This window comes from Schistocerca serialis, chromosome 1, assembly GCF_023864345.2.
Source record: "Schistocerca serialis cubense isolate TAMUIC-IGC-003099 chromosome 1, iqSchSeri2.2, whole genome shotgun sequence".
Classification (NCBI taxonomy): Eukaryota; Metazoa; Arthropoda; class Insecta; order Orthoptera; family Acrididae; genus Schistocerca; species Schistocerca serialis.
In genome coordinates this window covers 307,956,460-307,983,032 of record NC_064638.1, presented here as the reverse complement: position 1 = coordinate 307,983,032, position 26,573 = coordinate 307,956,460, and the positions used below count along the sequence as shown (strand labels likewise).

At 38.0% G+C, this 26,573-nt stretch overlaps 1 protein-coding gene across 1 annotated transcript in view; it reads left to right on the top strand.

Annotated features, from left to right (window-relative positions):
- The window catches only part of LOC126469251 (F-box only protein 9), an 83,861-nt gene extending 57,654 nt beyond the window's left edge, over positions 1-26,207 (top strand). The window contains exons 7-10 of the mRNA XM_050096617.1: positions 8,380-8,568; positions 8,935-9,031; positions 15,807-15,950; positions 23,921-26,207. Coding sequence (XP_049952574.1) covers positions 8,380-8,568; positions 8,935-9,031; positions 15,807-15,950; positions 23,921-24,112 — 622 coding nt within the window. The 3' untranslated portion in view covers positions 24,113-26,207. The remainder of the gene's footprint in view (positions 1-8,379; positions 8,569-8,934; positions 9,032-15,806; positions 15,951-23,920) is intronic.
- The last annotated feature ends 366 nt before the right edge of the window (positions 26,208-26,573 follow it).

Sequence of the window (26,573 nt, the reverse complement as noted above, 5' to 3'; positions counted from 1 at the left end):
ACTATTACGGAAGCAGCCACCATACAAGCACCAATAATTTGCCCACATACAAATTCACTTGACTGTGACATAATGCACTCATAACTGCATGGAACACTGTTCTGACTGTGAGGGACAGTTGCAAAGTATTGAGGCACTTGCACGGGTGCTGTTAGTGATAAAATACAACAGTGCAACCTGCAGGGAACTGCATTTGTGTCCCAGGTATGCATTTTGTTCAGTGTTTCCATATTTTTGTCCAACCCCTGTTTCTTCTTCCTATTCTTAAAAATCATATGGAATTGTCTATAGTCACATTGATTTGAGTTTTCAAAACCTGTCTTCGGCATGTAAGATTCATACCTAAAAACTTTCCAAAAGAAGTGTAATGAGATGCCTTCACCAGTTGGTTTGACTGGATTCAGCTGTGCATAGAACACCAGGGACAGAAGTAACAGTTGTAAGGATATGTGTTTTTAAATATGCCAGTTAAAATGATAATCTCAAAACTTTCAGAATATCATTTGCATTGTGCGTTACTAGAAAATGTTTTTATATGTATTTTTTTTAGGCAGATATTGTAAGAGTTTTTTTTTTTTTTTCAGATGCATGAAAATGTTGAATAACTGTCTCTCAAGTATGGTATTTTGTATGAACTGCACCATAACTGAAACAACAAAAACACGAAATGAGCTTTGTCAGATTAACACTAGTCTTGATAACTAGTGCTGAGTAATGTATGGGCAGAACAAAAGAGGAGATAGCTGCTAAGATTTCATAACTATGTAGACATTTCTGCAATTTTGTAACATAGTCTACTACTTATCACTTAATTCCTAGTTTGATGATGGTCTGTTCTTGCGCCATTGACCTGGTATTTGAGAGTATGTACGAGGGCCGTTCAGAAAGTAACCTCCGGTTGATTTAAAAAAATACACCAAGTTAAATAAATATATTTTAATATATACATCTTACAACTACATCTTTGCACTATTTTTCTACATAGTCTCCATAGCGATTGAGGCACTTATCGTATCTCTTCACAAGCTTTGAAATTCCTCCTGCATAAAAATCACCCGCTTGTGCCTGGAGCCAGCCTGTGACCGCATCTTTGAGCTCTTCGTCGTCATCAAATCGCTGTGACCCGAGCCATTTCTTCAAATGCATGAAGAGGTGATAATCACTTGGCGCCAGGCCTGGGCTGTAAGGTGGATGGTTGATAACGTCCCACTTGAAGGACTCAAGAAGGGCCGTTGTTCTGCGAGCAGAGTGAGGACGGGCGTTATCGTGCAAAAAAACGATACCGGAAGTCAGCATACCACGGCGTTTGTTCTGTATAGCCCGTCGTAACTTTTTTATTGTTTCACAGTACACGTCTTGATTAATGGTCGTACCACGTTCCATGAATTCAACCAACAACACCCCTTTGGCATCCCAAAACACCGTTGCCATCAGTTTTCTGGCAGAAAAATCTTGCGAGGCTTTTCTTGGTTTGGTAGGCGAATTTGAATGTGCCCACATCTTTGATTGTTCTTTTGTCTCAGGGTTCACGTACTTAATCCAGGTTTCGTCACGGTCACGATTCTGTTTAACAATGGTTCTCCTTCGTCCTCATAACGTGACAGAAAGTCTAATGCAGAGGCCATTCTTTGAGTTTTGTGGTGGTCGGTAAGAATTTTGGGCACCCATCGTGCACAGAACTTACGGTAACCCAATCTTGCTGTCACTATCTCGTACAAGAGAGTCTTAGAAATCTGTGGAAAACCAGTAGACAACTCCGACATGAGAAACGTCGATTTTCACGAACTTTTGCATCAACTGTCTGAACGAGTTTGTCAGTCACCAATGATGGTCTACCACTCCTCTCTTCATCATGAACGTTTTCTCGTCCACTTTTAAATAAACGTACCATTCACGGACAACTCCTTCACTCATAACTCTTGGTCCGTACACGGCACAAAGCTCACGATGAATAGCTGCTGCAGAATATCCTTTGGCTGTAAAAAACCTTATGACAGCACGCACTTCACATTTGGCGGGTTTTCTATTGCCAGCACACATTTCAAACTGCCACAAAAACTAAACTAGCGCAGGTACGACGTTCACTCGACCACGGCTTGATGCCGACTGACCTGTTGAGTGCGTGAACGCACAGATGGCGTCGCTACTCCCCCCACAACCTGCACTGTGACCAATCGGAGGTTACTTTCTGAACCGCCCTCGTATATCAATAATCTCTCACACACATGAAATCATATTTGTGTTTATGATATTATATTACAAAATTACAAATGTAACTAATTCTTTTCTCTTTCTTTTGCTCCTCTTTAAGAACTACACAGTGTCAGGTTGCTTGGCTTTCTTCTTGCCTGAAACGTAATTGTTTGGCAGTTCATGGTTATGTGCATTAAGGACTTCTTAGGTATCTTGTAGATTCATGTCGCAAAAATATTTTCCATCCTACTTGCAGTATATCATCTCATGCAACAGTGTGTGTATTCAGTGTAGAGAATGGCTTTGATAGTAGTGTAGAGGGTGACTTTGATAATAAAGAAGCCAGAGATTTTTTGGGCCAGATTTAGTGTTGTGACATACAGTTTTCTACAAAAGATGTAATATTATGTATATTTTTAAAATGGCATAAATGATGCCAGCAAAGCATCATTCTCTTATTTAAATGAAGCATCTGCTTGAATGTATGTCGAGGTTAGTAATGTTTGAATGTATAAATTATTCCATGGTTGCAAGATTAAAAATTTTAAAAATAGAAAAATCACTAGCCCAGACAACATAAACTGAAATTTTGAAATACAGTATAACCCACTTTTACATTCCCGGAATTAATATTTTGTTGCCATTTATGACATTTTTTATTGCTCCCATCAGATTTCTTATCTCCACAATGTTAATATACACCCGATCTCTTGTTAACATATTTATTATTTTCCTGTTATTTACACTTTATGAAACAATATTTGTGGGTAAAAAACTGACATTATTAGCATAAAATGACACTGGCTCGGCATTCTCCTCCAAGTACTGGTTACAAACATTACACAGTTAAGTTGCTTGACACCAGGGCGCTCTACTCAACAGATCTGAATTGGTAAAGTTGGGAAAAATTGGTGCTTTTATCTGCTTCCACAGCCAAGCTCTATCAGTCATGGTGTCTGGTGGGAGAAACTAAATTCATTTGAATAATGACCAATCCAGATAGTTTTCAAACTGTCTCTGCTGCACATGTGCCCCTTTGTGATTGTTGTGATCATCATGACACCTAGAACGCATGTTTCACAATTTTTGTTATTTCGTAATTTATGACGTTAATTGACACCTTTGCACTCCTTGAGTTGCTCAAATGTTTTTGGTTTATTTAATGAAACACTGCACTGGTTGTATATTTTTTCATGCAATATGTGTTTTCTAGACTTTATTCTTGTTGTCAAGTGCAAATATTTACGTAAATGTTTTCCGTGATGCTTCACACAAAGACAATGTGAGTAAGGTTTGTGTGTGTGTGTGTGGGGGGGGGGGGGGGTCTGCATAATGGAGGAAGCACAGTACTTCATAAACTCAAAAGAGACAACTAGAGTGCAAGAGATGCAGGACAGCATGTCAGATGCAGATATTGCACAATTTACTTCTGTAAATATTTGTGCTCAGTAGCAAGATTAAATTTTTGAAAAGCATTGCACTAAGGATGGAAAAATATGTAACTGGTGCAGTGTTTCATTATTTGAATAATGAATCTCACAATTTCTGGATTTCCAGTTGTGATGAACAGTATTAAGTCAAAGGTTTCCACTTCCAAGTCAGTCACCATTTCTAGTTACGTCGGCAGCTAAATAGAGTACGGAATTTTGATACCCTTTTTTGGATAATGAACAAGCCCCTAATAGTGTTCTGATGCCTGTTGCATATATATTTCGAACATAAGTATGAAAATGCAAGGGGGATTCTATACATAAATACTTGGTGGTTGCTATACATAACTTTTACGAATTAAAAAATTATTTTCCACATTTTACATTTTTGTGTATTTTACACCACTTTTTAATCCCTTTTCATACATTTCATACTAGAAACAAAAGATAGTCCCTAAAAATGGATGCTAAAGAAAGGTTGTGTAGGTGTTTTACAAAGGGAATGGAATAGACTCAAGCAGCTCTGGAGAAAGAGTACTAAACGTATCACTACACCATTGCCATAATGACAAGGCAAATCAGAAGAATTGAAAAACTTCTCTTGGGTAAAGATGAAGATGATTTCTGCAAAGATCATTCATATATCATCAACGTATTGAGCACACAACAGGTGATTGAGAGATTGAGAAACAGTAAGAATATAATTTAGAAACCCTATTTATTCGTTGTTGTTGTTGTTGTGGTCTTCAGTCCTGAGACTGGTTTGATGCAGCTCTCCATGCTAATCTATCCTGTGCAAGCTCCTTCATCTCCCAGTACCTACTGCAACCTACATCCTTCTGAATCTGCTTAGTGTACTCATCTCTTGGTCTCCCTCTACGATTTTTACCCTCCACGCTGCCCTCCAATGCTAAATTTGTGATCCCTTGATGCCTCAGGACATGTCTAACCAACTGATCCCTTCTTCTAGTCAAGTTGTGCCACAAACTTCTCTTCTCCCCAATCCTAATCAATACCTCCTCATTAGTTACGTGATCTACCCATCTAATCTTCAGCATTCTTCTGTAGCACCCCATTTCGAAAGCTTCTATTCTCTTCTTGTCTAAACTATTTATCGTCCATGTTTCACTTCTATACATGGCTATACTCCATACAAATACTTTCAGAAACGACTTCCTTGCACTTAAATCTATACTCGATGTTAACAAATTTCTCTTCTTCAGAAACGCTTTCCTTGCCATTGCCAGTCTACATTTTATATCCTCTCTACTTCGACCATCTTAAGTTATTTTACTCCCTAAATAGCAAAACTCCTTTACTACTTTAAGTGTCTCATTTCCTAATCTAATTCCCTCAGCATCACCTGACTTAATTAGACTACATTCCATTATCCTTGTTTTGCTTTTGTTGATGTTCATCTTATATCCTCCTTTCAAGACACTGTCCATTCCGTTCAACTGCTCTTCCAAGTCCTTTGCTGTATCTGACAGAATCACAATGTCATTGGCGAACTTCAAAGTTTTTATTTCTTCTCCATTGACTTTAATACCTACTCCGAATTTTTCTTTTGTTTCCTTTACTGCTTGCTCAATATACAGATTGGATAACATCGGGGAGAGGCTACAACCCTGTCTCACTCCCTTCCCAACCACTGCTTCCCTTTCATGACCCTCGACTCTTATAACTGCCATCTGGTTTCTGTACAAATTGTAAATAGCCTTTCGCTCTCTGTATTTTACCCCTGCCACCTTTAGAATTTGAAAGAGATTATTCCTGTCAACATTGTCAAAAGCTTTCTGTAAGTCTACTAATGCTAGAAATGTAGGTTTGCCTTTCCTTAATCTGTTTTCTAAGATAAGTTGTAGGGTCAGTATTTCCTCACGTGTTCCAATATTTCTACGGAATCCAAACTGATCTTCGCCGAGGTCGGCTTCTACCAGTTTTTCCATTCATCTGTAAAGAATTCGTGGTAGTATTTTGCAGCTGTGAGTTATTAAACTGATAGTTCGGTAATTTTCACATCTGTCAATACCTGCTTTGTTTGGGATTGGAATTATTATATTCTTCTTGAAGTCTGAGGGTACTTCGCCTGTCTCATACATCTTGCTCACCAGATGGTAGAGTTTTGTCAGGACTGGCTCTCCCAAGGCCGTCAGTAGTTCCAATGGAATGTTGTCTACTCCTGGGGCCTTGTTTCGACTCAGGTCTTTCAGTGCTCTGTCAAACTCTTCATGCAGTATTGTATCTCCCATTTCATCTTCATCTACATCCTCTTTCATTTCCATAATATTGTCCTCAAGTACATCACCCTTGTATAGACCCTCTATATACTCCTTCCACCTTTCTGCTTTCCCCTCTTTGCTTAGAACTGGGTTTCCATCTGAGCTCTTGATATTCATGCAAGTGGCGCTCTTTTCTCCAAAGGTCTCTTTAATTTTCCTGTAGGCTGTATCTATCTTACCCCTAGTGAGATAACCCTCTACACCCTTACATTTGTCCTCTAGCCATGCCTGCTTAGCCATTTTGCACTTCCTGTCGATCTCATTTTTGAGACGTTTGTATTCCTTTTTGCCTACTTCATTTACTGCATTTTTATATTTTCTCCTTTCATCAATTAAATTCAATATTTCTTCTACCCAAGGATTTCTACGAGCTCTCCTCTTTTTACCTACTTGATCCTCTGCTGCCTTCACTACTTCATCCCTCAGAGTTACCCATTCGTCTTCTACTGTATTTCTTTCCCCCATTCCTGTCAATTATTTATTTGTAGACAATATGAAGTAGGATAGATTGGTACTTACCACACAGAACAGGTAATGTTTGATAGAGAGGCACATTTAAAATAGACTAAGCTACTGGACATATTCTTTCTAGATTTAGAAACATGCATGTGGGTCTGACACACACACACACACACACACACACACACACACACACACACACACACACACACAGAGAGAGAGAGAGAGAGAGAGAGAGAGAGAGAGAGAGAGAGAGAGAGAGAGAGAGAGAGAGAGGTTGAGGTTTGTATATGCACAAGGGCAGCCCTGATTTTGATGGGTAGGCTATGTCTGTGACAGGACTGGAGTAGGTGATAGTGGGAGGAAGTATTGGATAGGTCTTGCTTCTAAGTGTCTTACAGGGATTTGAGCCATGGGGCATGGCGCTAAGAGCAGGAGTGGAATAGTGACAGACAAAGATATTGTGTAGGTTAAGTGGACAGCGTAATACCACTGGGGGAAAGACAGAAAGGATATTTCTCATTTCAGGACATGGAGAGAGGTAGTTGAAGATCTGGTTTCACCATATCCTTGCCCATCTGTATTCCACACCTGCTATTAACCTCTTCTCCTATCGCCCATATCACTTTAAAGACCTAGATACAATACCTCTCTCACACATCCTCCCTCTGCCACCTAATACTGTCCTTTCACCGTCGTTTCGAACCCCATCAAAATCAAGACCGTGTGTGAAAAAGCAGCCATGTAGTTTAGCAGCTTAGCTGCAATCACTGTGCTATATTCTATGTGGGCATGATCATTAACATGCTGTCTGTTCACATGAATGGCCACCTCCCAACTGTGCCCAAGAGACAGCTGGATCATGTAGTTACCACACAACACAGTGTGCTTGACTTGAGTGACTGCTTCACAGCTTGTAGCATCTGGATTCTTCCTACCAAAACAGCCTTTTTGAACTGAACAGGTGGGAACTCTCCCTACCAAATACCCTTCATTCCTATAACCCCATGTGTCTCAACCTTTGTTACTCCCTGTCGTGCCCTTTCATGCTCTCACTGCAGCCTCATAAGAACTTTGCCTGACAGTGGACTTACATAGTCATTTCCACTTCTCTGCTCCCCCTCCACCACCCAGACCCCCAAACATATCTCCCAATGCTGTACATGGAAGGCCATTCCTGTCACCACCATGCCCCTGCATATTCTCACTCGCAACACTATAAAGTATCTTCCCCCACCCCTACTCGGCTATTCCTCCACTTCCCTGCCCCTTGCTCAGTCCATCTGACATCGCCCCTCACTTCAGTCTCGCTTCACTGCTGTCACAGCAGTGGCCATCTTTTGTGTGTGTGTGTTTAGTGAATTTTCACCCTGCAAAATTAATTCTGGAAATTATCCTGCAGGCTATGGCGAAGCCATATCTCACACAGTCCTTTCTTCCAGGAGTGTTAGTTCCACGAGGTATGCAGGAGAACTTCTGTGAAGTGTGGAAGGTATAAGAGGAGGTACTGGGGGAAATAAAGCTGTGAGGGGTGGTTGTGTGTTATGCTTGGATAACTTGTCAGTAGAGCATCTGCCAACAATAGGCAGAGGTCTCAGATCCCAGTCTGACAAATAGTATTATTCTCCGAGATAGTTTCAATCAGTGCACACACTGCTACAGAGTGAAAAATCATTCTCAGATAGTCCCTGCTCAAATCTCACTAAGCTTGGGCACCACAAGCTGAACAAAAGATATGAACAAAAGTTTTGTGCACTTCTGAAGAGAAGTGTGTTTGCCTACATGCTGATCCATGACAGATCTGTAATTGGTCATTATATCTAAGCAATAATTTTATTCAGAAACAATGAATGATGCAAAAACAAATTTTGCGGTGGCCTGGGTAGGCACTTTTAAAATTAACACAAGAATTACAAGAAGGTTTGGAAGGAATATTTGTGTGAAAATCATGTTTAGCTGGTAGAAGTTTGTCAGTAGTGTACAATTGGAACACTCACTGATGTTTCTTTTTGTAGAGTGTGGGGCATCACTTGTGCAGACTTTGATCCATACCAATCTTGGCGTGAAATGTACATAAAGCGACCACGCCTCAATTTCCATGGGTGCTATATTAGCAAGACATCGTACATTAGATACGGTGAAAATAGTTTTCAGGATCAGTTTTACAGTCCCGTCCATCTTGTTGCATACTTCAGATACCTCAGGTAAGTGTACTTAACAAATTCATATGGAGATGATAGAAAGTAATTGTACAGATGTGCAGCCTAACTTTTTGGATTCCAGATATCATACCAGGGAAATTTATTGAAACATTCTCTATTGTTACGATTATTTTCCTTAAATAGTAACATTATGTCAGTCGACATGTTGAACTCTGATACTGTCCACAAACTGTTAGTACCATGTTACAGTACTAATAAAAAATTACAGCATTTTTATGTGAAACATGTAAATATGTTACAAAGGTATAGCCACATCTGACGACTTGCATTCACATATTCAAGTTTTGTAAACACGGTTTTATTCATGTGCTGAATAATATGTTTCAATTCTGCATCTTTGGCTGCCAGGTTCTTCCCAGGAGGGACTGTCCTAATGTTGACAACAGCTGATGAGCCTCCTGGCTGTGTTGGCCAGCTGACCTACCGCACACCGCGACACCCACAAGTGAGTATTTTAGGCCACAATTGGAAATGAAATTAGACGAAGGATGTAAACACATGATCTAGAAACTACATTGGATCACATTGCAAATTAAATTCTTTAAAAGATAGATAGGAATTCGTATGAGAGTATGTTTAGAAACAGTGAAAATAAGTTGAAACTTTGACATTTCAGCAGATATTTGCAGTTTCATTTCTGCAATAAGTAGCTGGAGTCAGCCCAAACAATTACAATTCATCACATGACAAGTGTCAATGAAAATGATTGATTTGTTTTTTTGGTAAAAACAAAATGCTCTTTATAGTAGAATTTTATGTGCAAATTTGATATAGCAGTCTCAGACTAGTCCAATGCGATATTAAGGTTATCGATATGTATTAATAGGGAGAGTGAAATATGAAGAATAAACAGTTCTCCAGCAACACCTGGATACCACTGACTTGTGCTGTCTGGTATCACTGTGCAGCAGCGCTACTCAATCAAATTTGGCAACTCCTAAAACAACGTAGTTCAACCACATTTGCACTTGATCATTGAAATCTTGGGGAGAGACAAATCAGTAAATTTGTTTATTTTCATTCAATGTCACATGGAATAATGTTCTTGGGTAACTCATCCTTAAGGATGAACTTCTTCATTGCTCAAATCATGTTGTAAGAATAATATGTTGTGCTCAGCAGCAATTATCATGTAGGTATTTGTTTAAGCAGTTAGGCATTTTGATTACTGCTTCATATTATATTTATTCCCTCATGAAGTTTGTTGTAAATAATCCACTGCAGTTCAGAAAGAACAGAGATGAACATAATTATAGTAAATTACATTCATAATGACACATTAAGGTTATCTTTCGCATGAAAAGGGGTGTACAATGCTGCAGCCAAAATTTTTTACCACGTAGCCAGGGATGTAAAATGTTAACAGACAGCAAAGTAAAATCCATTCATATTATAAAAATAGACGTGTGTGTGTGTGTGTGGGGGGGGGGGGGGGGGGTCGTGTATGTGCGTGCTTGCATGAGTGCTTGTGCGCCACATGTCCTCCTAAACTTGATACACATCTTCCTTATTGTCTGACGACAATCACTGTTGGGGTAAGAACCATCTACTTATCATAGTTCAGGAGATAGAATGTCATAAAGAGTGAGATGCATGAAAAACTGCCACATCATGTATGATGTTTAAATTTCTTATTTCTGTACTACTAATCCTATTCACAATAAATTTCACAGACAGTAGCCCTAACTTGGAGATCTTTCTCGGTAGCAACATCACCCAAAACATTGGCGGGGCAACCTCCTCTTCACCAGTGCAAATCAACAACCGAACCTCAAACTTAGAGAAAGTTGATCAACCTGGACATGAAAACCATACCTCTGAAGAAATAATGGAGGCGTCTCCTGTTTCTAAATCTTTAGTGCAACATATACAAAACCAGGTACTCTGAAGCTCCCAGGCTTCAAGCAAGTGCCATATCTCATCCTTAAGTATTACTATCATTCAGTTGACTGTATTCATTCAGTGGACGTATGTGGCATTAGATTGCATAGGGCAGAATTGCACTGCTATTAAGTTCACAGTCCCCATGAGTTATATAACTGCAAGAAATGAAAAACATATATATTTGATGACAAACTACACTTTCAAATATAGAAATTTTTTCCTGAAGTCCAACTTATCATGGTAAGCAGGAAATCCAGGTTTGAGGCCCAGTGTGGCTAAAATTTTCTTATGTTGCTTTAGGTAGTAAATCTGTACTTATTACAGTGAAGGTGAATTTCAGGAATAAATTCAAACAAAATATAGCGTCAAGACCAATGTTACGTTTACACTTCACCCCAATGTGTATGACTTTCCTCCCAAGGAGGGATTTCCAGCTCACGGGACTGTAATGTTGCTCATCTGAGACGGTGTCTGTAGCCAAATAATTTCATTGAACACCTTGTTGCAAACTGTTGCTGTCCAGCTTTCCCTTGTCTGAATTACATTTTATGTATGCAACCCCTACATACCCCTATCGTTAGTTCTACAGGGATGGGCATACTACAGCTTATCACTCAGTTCCCAAAACATTTCTGCTCAGTTCTGCAATACCCACCACCCCATTTGGTCCTCCCCTGGAGTCTGGCAAGGGGTACTCTCATGGCAGTGCTACAGACATGCATGTGAAGTATGTATCCTAGACCGCCCGGATAGCCGCATGGTCTGGCATACTGCTTCCCGAGTGGGAAGGTGAGCTGGTCTCCTGGATAAGGTTATAGTTGAGGTCCAGTGTGCAGGCCAGCCTGCAGGGTTATTGTGTGGTTCGGTCCCCAGTAGACACCCCCTCCCCCCAGGAACATCTCATACCAGATGAGTTTAACCCAAATGTTTGCATGGTAGAGTAATTATGGTGTACACGCATGTGGAGACTGTGTTAGCGCAGCAATTACCAACATAGTGCAAGTGATGCAGAATAAGGGAACCAGCTTGCATTCACTGAGGCAGATGAAAAACCACCTTAAAAATGAAACCACAAACATAAATTCCAAGTGAAACGGAATGATAGGAAGAAAAAATGACAGCAAATAAAGTAGTTAATATGATAATTAAAACAAAGCAGTTTAGGATTATAAGTAAGTTACATTTAAACCAATTAACAAAATAAAAATTGTGATCAAAGTCAATCTGATAAAGATTTAAAAGTATAAAATTTTGGAAGCACCTCATGGGACAATGGCAGCTGCACTCTTCACACTGTCCATATATGTTACAAAAAGGACAAACAGTTGCATGCAAAAAAGTGTTTGTATTGTTTCTAATAATCTAGAACATGATGTTGCCTTGATGTATCAGACTCAGAAGACTGTCTTGAATTTTTTTTAGAGTGAATTTGAATTTTTTTAAGAGTGAATTTCCAGAAATTCATCTTGCATATGTTGAATATTTCACTGATGGTTGTGCTGCATTATATGAAAATTGTAAGAATTTCATAAATATCTGCTACCATGAACACGACTTCAACACAAAGTGCAGCTGGGCCTTTTTTTGCTATCACACATGGAAAATCTCCCTTTGATGGTATTGGTAGCACTGTTAAAAGATTTATCACAAAAACAAGTTTGCAAAGAGTTTATAAAGATCAAATACTTGCAGCTTCACAGGTATTTGAATTCTGTCGTGAGAACCTGCAAGGCATTTCAGTTCTCTTTGCTTCAAAAGATGAAATGGTACAAGTCGGACATTATTTTTCTCAGCACTTTACAAATGCAAAAACAATTCCTGGAATACAATCTATGCATCACATTGTACCGCACCAATATCACCCACCAAGATTGGAGCAAAAAAGTGGAGCTGTGATACGAATTTTAGTATCGTGCATGATTTCTCAGCTGCACTTCCGACACTAATGCCAGAATGCACTATGCAGCCCAACTACTGTGTTGCATGTCCATATGACTCATCTTGGTATTTGGGAATTATTGAGAAGGTGAATTGTGAAAAAGGAGATGTTACCATAAGGTTCTTGTATCCTCATCGACCATCCTCTTTCTTCTGTTGGCCTGATAATGATGTTTGTGATGTTTCTTTATCTGATATTCTGTGTGAAGTTGATATCAACACAGCAACAGGCCATACTTATTCTCTGAGCAAAGAGCCCTCAAAGTTGGTGGAAGAAAATTGCTTCTCATACAAAAAAATGTTATCTAAGCATCAATGCCTCGCGTCACATGTGTAGTTCCTAATCAACTTGAATGCAGATTGCAGCACCAGCATTTTGTGCATGTTGTCAATATTGGCTTTTGACAAAATGCTTAAATATTATAAACAAAATGCTATTTATTTTTACATAGAGTTAATTTGGTTGTAGCAGAGGTAAGAAAGTGTCCATATGTCATGTAATGTACAGGTTGCCCTATATTTTATAATGTGTAATTTTGTTTCATATATTGCAATATTTGTTCAATTTGGATATTGTTATGTGTACATATGTTGTTAATGTCTTTTGGGTAGTAATACCATTTTTTGCTTGAAAACTGCAGCCAATTTTCAAATTTGTACAGTTTGCTTTGAAGTAACGCATTGCATCAAACTTTCAGCAATTGGTACCAACAGAATGTATGTAAAGCAATAAAAATTGGCAGAAGTTCATGATATTAGATTCAAAAGCAGTACACAAAATCTCAGTTCACAACTAGATAATGGGTGTCATAGACTGGATGACTTGATATGGAATGACCCCTAGCTGTAATGTTGCAAAGAGATATGAAATGGAATGTGCTTGTAAGGATTGTAGAGGGAAGGTGAATTGTCATCTTTTGTTTTTTGGGAGAATTTAGGAAAGTGTGTTTTATCTGAAAAGGAGACCACAAATAGGACACTAGTGAGACCCATTCTTGAGTTCAGCTGGAATGTTTGGTTCCCCACCAGGTTGGATAGACAGGAGATGTTGAAGCAATTCAGAGACAGACAGCTAGATTTGTTACTGGTAGGTGCGAACAACATGCAAGTATTATGAAGATGCTTCGAGAACTCAAAAGGGAAACCCTAGAGGAGAGACGAATGTTCTTTTCAAGGAAAACTATTGAGTAAATAGAGCTGGCATTTGAAGTTGACTGCAGATGTATTCTACTGCTGCCAACATGCAAGTCATCTAAGGACCACGAAGATCGAGCTAAGAGAAATTAGGCCTCATACGAACATACATACAGTCATTTGTCCCTCACTCTATTTGCAAGGGGAACTGGAAAGGAAAGGACTAGTAGTGATACAACATATACTCCGCTATGCACCATATGGTGCCTTCCAGCATATTTATGTAGATGCAGATAATAAGAGCTGGCACAAAATGAACTGCTGGCTAATATTGCCAGTCCCAGTCTAAGAGATGAAAATTTTACAAAAACTAACCTTGCCACAAAGAAACACACCAGAAAGAACACACACATAAATCACATCATTTACTGGAATTGCCAAGAAAGAGTACTAAGAATTGCATAATGCTAATTACTTTTTGCTGTAAAAATAAATAAATAAAAATAAAAAAGATTCATTTTTCTTGGCAGAAAGATGTTTTATACAAGACACTGGATGGAATGGGATTTATCTGGAGTAGATCGCCAAGAAAGATTCTGGTAGAGAGAACTGATGCAATTGACTGGTGATGCAAATACTTCATACAAGTAAGCACATAAAAAAGCAAAAGAGAAAGTCGTCTTATAGTCGTGAAACTTGGATGGACGACAATGTTTCTTTTAGGAAATGTTGGCTGGGTCTTGGTGTTGATAGCATCAGGAACAATCTTAGAGTACAGTAGTGAATATTGGAGCCAATACTCGGATTATTTGTTAGTCTACATCAATGTTATTTTCATCAAAATATATGTCATTATATATTATCCCTTATGCCAGGGCTTTTCCCAGTTTCCTAAATACCTCTGGATGTCCTGTCTTTGGAGTAGCATTTAACCCTCTCAGCAGTGCATTTTTAATCTCATGAATGCTTGTAAATGACAGCCTTTTAACAATATCATTTATTTTGGGGAACATAAAATTACAGGGACTAATTAGGATGCTAGGACATCATTAAAGAATTGTTTTAGACAAAAAATTCACAGACAAGCAACAAAGTGTGAGCAGGTGTATTATTATGGTACAGAAACCATGAATTGTTCCACCACAAATCTGGACTTTTTTTGGGTTGCTTCAGGCAAACGTTGCTTAACTTGTAAACAGAACTCCTTATTGATGAATTTGCTTGTAGTAAGAACTCATGGTGCACTGCACTGTTAAAGAACTCGTGGTGCACTGTACCGTTAAAATTGAAGAACACTTTTAGCATAAGCTTCACATTTGACCACACTTGGCAAGGTTTTATCGATCTTGGCAACCTAGAATACTTCACTGGTATGAATGAGACTTAATTTCAACATTATGTCTGTCAGCTCATGTTTTGTCTCCTATTACATTCTGCATCAGTAGTCCCAAAGCATTGTTGACTGCATGTAGAGACTCCTGAGCAGAATGCATTCAGCACTGTTTTTGTTCAGAATTCAAGAATTTTGGAACAAATTAACTCAAAACAGCCAAAATAATTTCAGGTATGATCCATTTGATATGCCAACGTAATCGATGGCTCCTGTTACTGTTACTGATGCTGTGTCTGCCAGCTATTCCCTTAAAATGTGTAAATGTGAAGTAATGTACTTAAGAAGAGACTTCTCTTAATTTGAGTTCAGTATCACATATAAAACACTAGGCAGTGAAATTAATTAAATTCCTTTGTTTCAACAATTAAAGCAGTGTATGGAATAACGTATGGAAGTTGTAGCTTGGGAAGCATATGCTAGATTGCAGTTATGCAAAAAGTCTTGGGGCGATATGTAGCTTCTGTTAAGAATCAGTAGCTTACGTGATGCTTGCGCAGTTAGATCGTAGTTATTGCTTTTGCTGTGAATTCTCAATAGATGTACTTGTCTCACACAAAAGTTATAATGATAACATCAGAGGCCAGTTCGTACTATACACAGTAGGATACAAATTCATTATGCATCAGGATTGCCAGTAAACCAAACAAAAGATGATAACACGTATTACAGATACCAGCTATCCTCTGCCTCACACCATGTATTGTGTTGGTTAATAGCCAATCACATGTTGTGAGCATAAGTGATTGCTTTATAATTTCTGTATTGTGTACACGTCATTTGCATGTAGCTATGAAAGTTATTTTATCTCCTCATAAGTTTTTTTTTTTAACGCAGTGCAATATTGTAATGGAACTTCCATGTTTTCTGACAGGTGCTGAGTGGGTATTATTGTCTTTCGGGCAGTTGTGTAACTGTGGTGCTTCAACGACAACAGCAGCAATCTCAGCGACAATTACGCACAAAGGGACGACGTGGAGAACAGTTGTATGATCCTGGAGAGCAGACTTTCCATCTGGTTAGTTTTGCAGTAAATATGTGTATGAGGGCAAGGTGAAATGTTCTTGACTAGGCAATAAAAAAAGTTTTATTATTTAAGTTGAACAGCCAATTACTTTGTACAGTACAGGGCCAGGCATTCAAATGGGAAGATTAAAAAAAAATTCATACAAACTGAGAATTGAAAAAAAAAAAAAAAAATATTATTTTTGAAGTGGCTCCAATGTACATTGGTGGAAATACACTGGTGTCCAAAATTAAAGCATCAAACCGAAATTTTCCAAGATTGTGTTTATTTTGTGACAAAACATTGTGAAGAGGTGATAGCAAAGTAGAAACAATGTAAAGAATATGGATCATAAACAACTGCAACATTCATAACAGTAGAGGAAAATGGTCTTCATTTTTTCCAACTTAACAGATTTGCACTCGACAACTGGTTAATGTGCTCATAGTGGGGTGTGACCACTCTAGCGGCAATAAAGGCCTGACTATGACAGAGCATACTGTGAATAATGTCATCAGTGTCATGTTGAGGCAGTAACACCCATTCTTCCCGTGGAGCTGCTCGCAAGTCTTGGAGAGTGGTTAGTGGATCCTGACGTGATGCAACCTGTCTCCCTAGTGCAGCCCAGACACGCTCTGTGGGATTCAAATCAGGAGAGTGGGCAGGCCATGCCATGCATGCATGCAGTATCTTCTGTTTCCAAGAAAACATTAGCCACTCGTGCTCTATGAGGTCGAGCATTATCATCCATCATTTTGAAGTCTGGGCACACAGCACCTCGCAACAACTGTACACGAGGTTCCAAGACCTCGTCACGATAACTGACAGCAGTTGAATCTTTCTGATTCCTCAATATCAGTCTCTTTCCACAATGTTCGGGTCTTGAAATCATGTTCCACATTCCCTTCAGATGTGAATCCATCAAGAACCACTTTCCAGACAGAGCCACACCTATAGTAGGTCTCCACCAATAAAGACCACCTGTCGAAGCCTTCTCTACACTTTTTGCCTCGGATGCTGCAAGGTCAGATGCCAGTTGCTGCCCAGTACTAGGGCAGTACCATCATGCCCTTACAGCCAAATAACAGTCCTCCCTCTTTCTAGTGTCACACGTGGTTGGCCCTGCCCTGGTCCTCATGATAGTTTCAGTCTCTATAAACTGGTGCCACATGTGAGAAACAACAGAACGATTCACGTTAGGTGGGTCACGTGAGTTTGCGACTGCCCTGCTTCCATTCTTCTTATGACCTTCCACTGCAGAGAGTCTGGTAGGCATCTTCTCTGTGCCATACTGCACTTTCTGTGACTGTGTACACAGCAATTGTAGATGTGGGCTATCCAGCAAACACTACTCTATTCAATAGGTGCACTGACATCATCGTTGACGTAGTTTTCCTTTGACCAAAATGCCATCTTCCGTGAAGAACACGATCGTACCCACATATGTTGACAATTTCTATGGTTATATCATGAAGTAGACACAGGATGGGGGGGGAAATAGTAGTTTGTTGCTTTAATTTTGGACATCAGTGTAGCTTACTTTGAAAGTTTTAAATATGGTATCACTCAGATGACATCCTTGGTTTCCCCACACATGTTCAGAGTTCGAGGGTAAAACCATTAACAGAATCGCCAGTGGAATGTTGTTTATTTCTTGGCAAATGCTTCCCTTCAAATAATCACTATTTCTGTGGTTGTTTTCCTGGAAAACTTTGGAGTTGAGATAACCGAAAAGCAAAACTTTTGAAGGCAATAAATTTGTTAAATGGGGAGGCTTTGGAATATCATCATTTCTGCTCATGAGATGACTGGGAAATGTGAGTTCAAGCAAATCCATTGACAGAGCAGCAGTGTGATGGATCAAACTTCTTAAAGCTTCATGAACATGCTCAGTATTGTCCTGAGTGCAGAATGTTTACACTACCACCTCTTTTCTTTATAGTGCTACCAGTGACTTCAAAGTTTCTCATCCAAAGTTTGGTAGCACTGGAATGTCATAGGAGCCTATCAGAGTAAATTAAACTCTCAACAGAAAGCACATTTTTGTGATATGCTTCACACCCTGTGGCTCCTACAACTTCCACCTGCCTACACAACCAAAGGCAAAGTCCCCCAGTCCTGTAACCCTTCACCATGGTAGTCAGCCAGTCATAAAATCTTTTTTGATGTCTGCCTCACTCTGTAATTTTCATGTAACTTAATGAACTTTCTCCTATCTTTTTTTCTGCATGAATTCTATTAATGAAATGTGATTTTGGAAGATCTGTAAAGGCTCAAAATTTCTTTGTAAATGGTATCAGTTGGAAGTCGGAAGGTGCCAGACCCTGATGGATAAAATGGCTATTGCAATAAATCATACTTCAGATCCCTCTTTTGTTCCCTTCACCAGTGTTAGAAGCTGCATTTACATGAAGATAAAAAAAAAAAAGTCATATTCCTTTCTCCTAAGCTGCCTGTGGTGTCAGCTGTGTCACACACTTTTATTCGCAGATCATTCAATACCACACTATGCAGATTCTTTTGGTGCTTTCATTTATGGTTACAATTTGTGTGTTATACATTGATCACCTCTGAGATAAGTACTGCCTTCAGGTTACCTTCCATTCAGAAAGTGGGTGCACTCAGCGACTGTTATGTGGCTTATAACTTATAGAGTGCAGCAATCAGTCATCCTTTTTTAGATTTTATTACACAAATCCACCTTTCGGCTAGTGGCTAGCCATTCTCAATGCACTATTTTCTATTATCGATGCATGTAAGTCCCTGTTGTTTGGGCATCAGTCACATTTCTATGAATATTCAACTTTCCTTCTCTAATATTGTTACATTCCATCCTAGATTTTCCAAAAAAAAAGACTGATTGCTGCACTCTATAAGTTATAAGTACTGCCTTGTTTGAATTCAGCCACCCATTTCTTAACTGTTGAAACTGAAGGGTGAGATTCTTTATAAACCTGTACCAACTGTGAATGGCTTTCCACTGATCAAAACCAAGAATTGTATGATGGTGTGGTACCCGAGCTTATCAATTCAAATGGAATGAAACATGATTAGTCAACAAAATAGCTGAAATAAAATGATTGTGCAGATTGTATTCATGATTAACTTATGTAGTTGTGCAAAAATTTCACTGGTATTATCAATGGTATGACTGTGACCGACTGAAAAACCTTTTGTCTTGCTTTCATAACCTAGGTTTGCTTAGCTGTTTCTCCACATTCCATAATGACTAAGGCAGCTACTTTTAAAATTTTGGTGTAATATATGAGTCTATTTCAAAGTTAGTGTCTTCAGACTTTTTTCATTAATCTTTGGATGAAATGTGACACCAAAACATGCACATCTTCACATGTTATGGATTATATCAGTACTGATTTTTCTATTTGATTCTAGAAATACCTTAAATAAAAAATAATGAACAGAAGCTTGTAGGGGATAAAAAATTGGAGAAGGATTAAAATGAAAACTGTGAGTACGTGAATAGTAAGATAATATGCAATGAATAGTCTCTTTGCAATAACAAAAATAAATCAAAAATTGTAAAATGAAGTGGTAGGAACAGTTTTAAGAATAGTGAGGTATTTATTCAGTGAATGGGCTGTGTGTGCTGATAAAAGTAGTTATACAGAAAACAACTGCCACCCATGCTCGGGATCTGCCAATAATGGGGTACCAACAGTTCTGATATGATTTTTGGCTCACTTTTGTTTATATGTTCATGTTATGTGTACATGCTACTCTCTTCTGACCAAACTGTCATAATTTTCATTTCCTTGAAAATGAGTTATAAATCTCAAAAACAGTTTTTTCCAATAACCATCATCATACTGATGCTTAGTTGAAAAACACATGTGTTGCATGAATGAAAAACCTAACATATAACTTATCCTTTACAAAATTAACATTTTCTCCCTACATAAGCCTCTCAAAATACTGAATGGAATTCAGGTTAAGGCAATTGAACTGCTGCCTAGCCAGATTATCATAAAAGTATGGTAATGGATATTCTAGATGGAATATAAATGATGGAAGTAGTAAACGTACAATACACCATATATCTGAGGTGTTCAGTTGTTTATAGTCACATAAGAGGCTAAGAACATCACTGAGCTTTCAGTTGAATCCTTCTTCAAAATTAACAGAGTACCCATATGTGCACATGTACAGCCCCAGCTACATGAAGAGTTATTATCTTTACTCGTTCCATTATTCAGAGTGTCATAAATATTATACATGAGAGATTTCCCTTTGGAGTTTTATAGAGTGAGTAAGGGCAAGAACAACTTGGTTATAGGAAAAGGAATAATGAGGAAAGTGAGTCATGAATAATTCATAATATAGTAAGAAAAAAAGAGAAACTAAAGAAAATTCAGAACTGTGATGGGTAATCAAGATGTTAAATAAGAAGATCACAGTTAGGAATGATGAGAGATTTAGGGACATGTGAAACAGGATGAAAGAGGGGAGGGCTTGAAGTAGGAATTGGGTATTAATGGCAGTGTGTTTCTCAGAAGGAACCCAGTTCACATCTGGTCCTGTTGAAGATTTAGATTTTAGAACATGGATGTTAAACCTGCAGGCCTCTTGTGGTCAACAGTAAGTAACAGTGCGATCCGAGAATTGAAATTCTATCAAATTTATGATAAAATGAATGTTTTCAAGCTGACCCCCTCTCACTCTCCCTTTCCCCCCTCTCCCCCTCCCCCTGCCCCTCTGCCCTCACACTTACCCTTCCCTACCCCTTCTCTGTCCCCTTCTCTCCTCCCTCTCTCCCCCTCCCCTCCCTCCCTCCCCCCTCCCCTCCCTCCCTCCCCGCCCCTCCCTCCCTCCCCTCGCTCCCCTCCCCTCTCTCCCCTCCCTCCCCTCCCTCCCTCCCCTCCCCTCTCTCCCCTCCCTCCACTCCCCTCTCTCCCCCTCCCTCCACTCCCCTCTCTCCCCCTCCCTTCACTCCCCTCTCCCCCCCTCCTTTTTCTCAACATGGTAGTGTTAAGTAGATTATGTGTGTATTTATCGTGAATCTCTAGTCCAGCACAAAGGCCCAAGCAACAGGAAAAAAGTGCAAAGTGACTCTAGTATACAAGAAAGGTAAATGAATGGACCCGCGAAATTACAGACCAATATCCCTAACTTCTGTTCACTGCAGAATGCTTGAACATATTATCAGCTTGAATATAATTAACTTTCTTGAGATTAAGAAGCTTGTGTCCACGAATCAGCATGGCTTTAGAAAGCATTGCTCATGCAAAACTCGGCTTCCCCTTTTCTCACATGATACACTGAGAATTATGGATGGATGGCAACAGACAGATTCCATATTTCTAGGTCTCCGGAAAGTGTTTGACACTGTGCCCCATTGCAGGTTGTTAACAAAAGTATAAGCATGTGGAATAAGTTCGCAGATATGTGAGTGGCTCAAAGACTTCTTAATTAATAGAACCCAGTATGCGATCCTCAGTGGTGAGTGTTCATAAGAGAAAAGAGTATCGTCAAGAGTGCCCCAGGGAAGTGTGATTAGATCACTGTTGTTTTCTATGTATGTAAATGATTTGGTGGACAGGGTGAGGAGCAGTCTGCAGTTATCGCTGATGATGCCAAGGTGTATGGTAAGGTGTTGAAGTTGAGTGACTGTAGGGAGATAAAAGATGACTTAGACAAATGTGGAAAAATGCAAGTTAATGGAGATGAGTTGGAAGAACAAACCTGTAATGTTTGGTTACAGTATGCATGACATGGTCTGTCATTTTTAATGAAATAAAAAAAAATTTATTTATTTATTTATTATGTAAAAAAATGAAAATGGATGAAAATAGAGAAGAAATGGCTTTAAATATTTTTGTTATTTGCTCTTTCAGTACGAACTTTGTTGTAGAACCCCTTATTTACGTGTAGTAATAAAAATTCATTTAGACAGAGTTAAGCACATTTAAAATTACGTGAACCTTAGCAACCCTCTCATGCTGATAAATTCATACTAACTGATTAAGAACATTTAGTTGAAAATTATATAAATTAAATTTTTTTACGTATTTCGGCCTTGGCACACATTTTCTAAATGCAGTGGTTTTTTTTAAATATTTACTGAATTCTTTCCCGGCGTTAGCTATGGAACACAAGACTGTCTCTGTTAGCATAAAATGGTTAAATATTGCCAAGCTGAGCTGAACGTTTAATTATCATTGACAAAACACACTTCACTATACGTTTAAGTTATTTGCTTTGGAAATTGAAAGAACCAACAGATTAACAACTTCAACGTTAATTATCCGCCTATGAATGCACAAATGTAAAACCAGTAATAAATTCTGTCAGCCTCAGGATCGCTGTAAAAGAAAAATATTTCATAATTCACTGCTAATTTTATCTGCTCCCGATTTACAGGATTGGTTAATTTTTTTTAGCGGAACAATTTTTTAAATGTGCCGCCGCTGCAAATCGTTTGGTCGCGGCACAGCCCAGCAACACCAACGATAATCGCTAAAAATGCTGAAAATTCTTTAAAGAAATATTATATATGACATGGGCAAGCTAATTTACATTAGTAATACACAATTTTGATAAATTATAATGTATTTAGACCACAACAAAAATTAAACTTACATTACTTTGTAATTTCTCCTCTAATGGAGGCTAAAGATAGATACAGACAAAAGAAGTCTACTCATTCATAAAATGCGATGTCACAGGTTCCTCTCTCTCTCTCTCTCTCAGCTCTCGAGGGAGACGACAAAGAATGCACATTATGTATCCCTATTTATACTATTGTTGATTGTTAATGTCTCTGTAATCTTACAACATTATTTTCCTCTGTGGCTGTATTTTACATTTTTTTTATCGCAGATATTAACATATTTTGTAATTACATTATGAGTATAGAAATATTACAATCATAAATACATCGAGAATATTATTACAGAAAATATTACAATAATAACAAATGTCCTTTATACAAAATTAAATAATACTTTTTTGTTAAACAATTACAGTACATACGAATTGCTTCACAATGGCGTACATAGAACAATTAAATGTCATTTCATTTTATTAATAGTGTGTGTGCTGCCAGGGAACGTTACACATTTAAATATCTGGGCATAACATTGCAGAGCGATATGAGGTGAAACGAGCATTTTAAAACTGAGGTAGGGAAGGCAAATGGACAACTTAGGTTATTGGGAGAATTTTGGGAAACAGTGGTTCGCTTGTAAAAGAGATCGCATATAGGACACTGGTTTGATCTATTCTTGAGTACTGCTAAAGTGTTTGGCGTCTGTACCAGGTCGGATTGAAGTGAGATAACGAAGCAGTTCAGAGTCCAGCAGCTAGATTTGTTACCGGTAGTTTCAGATAGTGCATAAGTGTTACAGAGATGCTTCAGGAACTCAAATCGGAATCCTTGAGGGGAAGGCGTAGTTGTTTTCGAGAAACACTATTGAGAAAATTTGAAATGTCAACGAACGATTCTACTTCTGCCAACATACATCACACGTAAGGGCCACAAATATTAGATATGAGAAATTATGGCTCATATTGAGACATACAGATAGTCATCTTTTTTTTTTCCTCACTCTATTTGCGAGTGGAACAGGGGGGAAATGACAAGTAGTGGTACAGGGTACCCTCCGCCATGCATCATACGGCAGCTTATGCAGTATCCACGTAGATGTAGATGTGTGGCCCAAAAATACTCGTCGTCTTCCAGTGTGGACCAAGTAAGCCAAAAGGTTGGACGCCACTGATTTAGATGATTACTTAGATAAGCTTTCATTACTGTACAGGCAAGAGAATCTTGCAATTTATTACTACCACAACCACATAACATGCAGCAATATTGTTCTCTGGCATGATTTGCTATTAACAATTTTCTAATCAGGATTAACAAGCTTGTTATAATGAATGATCTTACCAGTTCACTTTTTGCTACTTGTTATTTTTTTTTTATCATATAATGTGATGTTAACACTGTTTTCCTTTCTCTGTGATAGAAATTGCAGATAAAGAACTACAAAGAGAAGGTTCACGTGCAGCTTGTGTGGGAATGCTATTCCATATTCACGAGGTTTCGTAATGGCAATGAAACAACTACTTCGTTCAGTGTGCAAGGAAGCCGTTATCCACCATTCTGGTTTTCACGTGTCAAAAGCTATACTGCTACATCAGAGAGCCTCTTACAGTAATCAGTCTGATTAACAATTCTTCACAGGACACATTTAGTTGCCACCTTATTTGCTTCAGTACAATGGAAAATAATAATAATAATAATAATAATAATAATAATAATAATGTAACAGTTTGTTCTGAAATTTCAGAAACTTTAAGAACTAATACAGTCTTGTAACAGAGAAATTACACTGCCATAATTATAAAATGTTGCACAGTACAGGTATCATATTATTTTTTTGTTTAAAATATGTTATACAATATTGAATGTTTTAATTCCTTTTCCCACATTATTCGTGTGTTTTTCTTGATACAGAATTGTTACCTTCTTCTCATTATGGATATTATCTTTAAATCTTTACATGCGGTAGTACTCATGTACTACAACACATTCTGTCATTTCCAGAGAAATCGTAACTTGTGAATTTTTACTTTGTAGTTGCTTTATTTCTTTTTTATGTTTCGTGGTGTTGTGGTGTAAACTTGACCAATGATAACAGTAACATTCTGTATTTTTATTAGTATTTTATGACATTTTTACATAATTGTCATTTGTTTTCAAGTGAATCTGTTGATTGCAAATTGGAAGTCCAAAGTTGCCCGGTAATGTACTGTCGCTCTTCTTAGAAACCTGTGCAGTACAGATGTTATTATTGTTGTTATTTGTTTCCTGCCCTCACTTTTGAACTTTTTGGTGAAGTGACCATGAGGCTTTGAAAATCTTTTGTTACGATGACTGGTTTACTGACCTGTGTAATTGTGCTGTAATACAATGATGCGATGGTACATAGAAAATGGGTTTAAGCTGAGGAGGTAGCTTTAGGAAACAAGTGCTGTGTTGTATGAAATATGCTTGATACTCCTGTTGCCTCACTTTTAATTTGACGCAGCTAGAATACTAAGAATATTTTATACAAGAAAGATGTGGGAAACTTCGTTCTCAAAGTACAATGTTAGTGTCACGAAAGCGTATTTCATATTAAACTAACACATTATTTTATAGACGGGGAGTAAATTGAAACCTGCACAACACAAAGGCCTGATACTAAAAAAGTTTTATTATGTCAGTAAATGTTTCTTGCAATGCAAACTACATTTTAATGGCCTAATGTGAAATGTTTATTATAGTGTTACTGATAATTGTAAAGCATAGCTGTCAAGCAAAGTTTACAGCAAATCATTAAACTTTTCTTGGTTGGGGAATGTGAATTTTGTGAACAAACTGTTGGCTGTGTTAATAAGATATATTGTATGCAAATATGAAATTAAAATACAGTAAGTGATGTCATAGACGTTATGTGGCTTTTAGAGTTAATATAGTTATGACACTTCCAAGGTAGTGATAATTATAGATATAATAAATGTCTTGTCAGCTTTTGTAAATCTAAAACTTATATTTTTGAGTTGTGAGGAGGTCTCTCTCTCTCTCTCTCTCTCTCTCTCTCTCTCTCTCTCTCTCTCTCTCTCTCTCTCTCTCTCTCTCTCTGCCTGCCATTTAAAGGACATTTGGACCACCATGCAACATTTTGTATTGTTGTGGCGGCAGAAATGTGTGTAAAGATTATTATTATTTTTCCATGTGAAACTGTCATAACTATTATGTGAGCAGAGCTGTACCTTGAAGATATCACTGTACATAGATAATATATGTAAATTTGTAAATACAGATGACTGAACAAGAGGCCAACTATGTATATATTTTGGAAGAGTTTAATTTTTGAATTTGAAACAATAAATTGTCATTGGCTTGAGAGTATAGGTTTTCATTTTCTCTGTTGATATCATAAAAGCCAATTTCATGGAAGTTGGAAGAAAGCTTAATGTTCTCATTACAGAGGAATCAAAACACAAAAGGTAAACATTATTGTAAAGTTTACTCCTGTGTGAGTAACTTCAATTACAGTAAAAAACATGTCTGTGGTAGAAAATGTATCAAATAATTTGCTGTATGAAGCAGTTTTGTAAGGGTATTGAATGTACGACATATGCATTTGAGTAACTAGTACGTTTATAGATAGCGCAAGTGTTGTATTTTATTGTGGCTGGAGAGAGACTTGTCTTCACTGTAACTTGGTGCTAATTTGCAAATTAAATTACATTTTAAAAAGTTAATTTTAGTTTTACATTTTATTGCAAATTCTTATGTTTGCACAGTAATGTACATACAATTGTTTCAGTTGTGCAATGGTCACAATAAACCAATTTGTGGTAACAGTTACATTCGGCTCCATTGTGAACAAAGGAATGGGGGAAATGGTGCCATTTATTTATTTATTTGTTGCAAGCACTGATTACAAGAAATGTCTAAATTACTAAAGTCAGATATAAAAAATTTCCATACATTTCATTATGTATCGTAGAACAGTTTGTATTCCAGTGATTAGACAAGTTCAGTCAGAGGTTGTGATGTCTATGTAAACACAAGAATCACTTTATTTCAGAAATGGTGTTCTGACTATAAATGATAATTGTGATGTA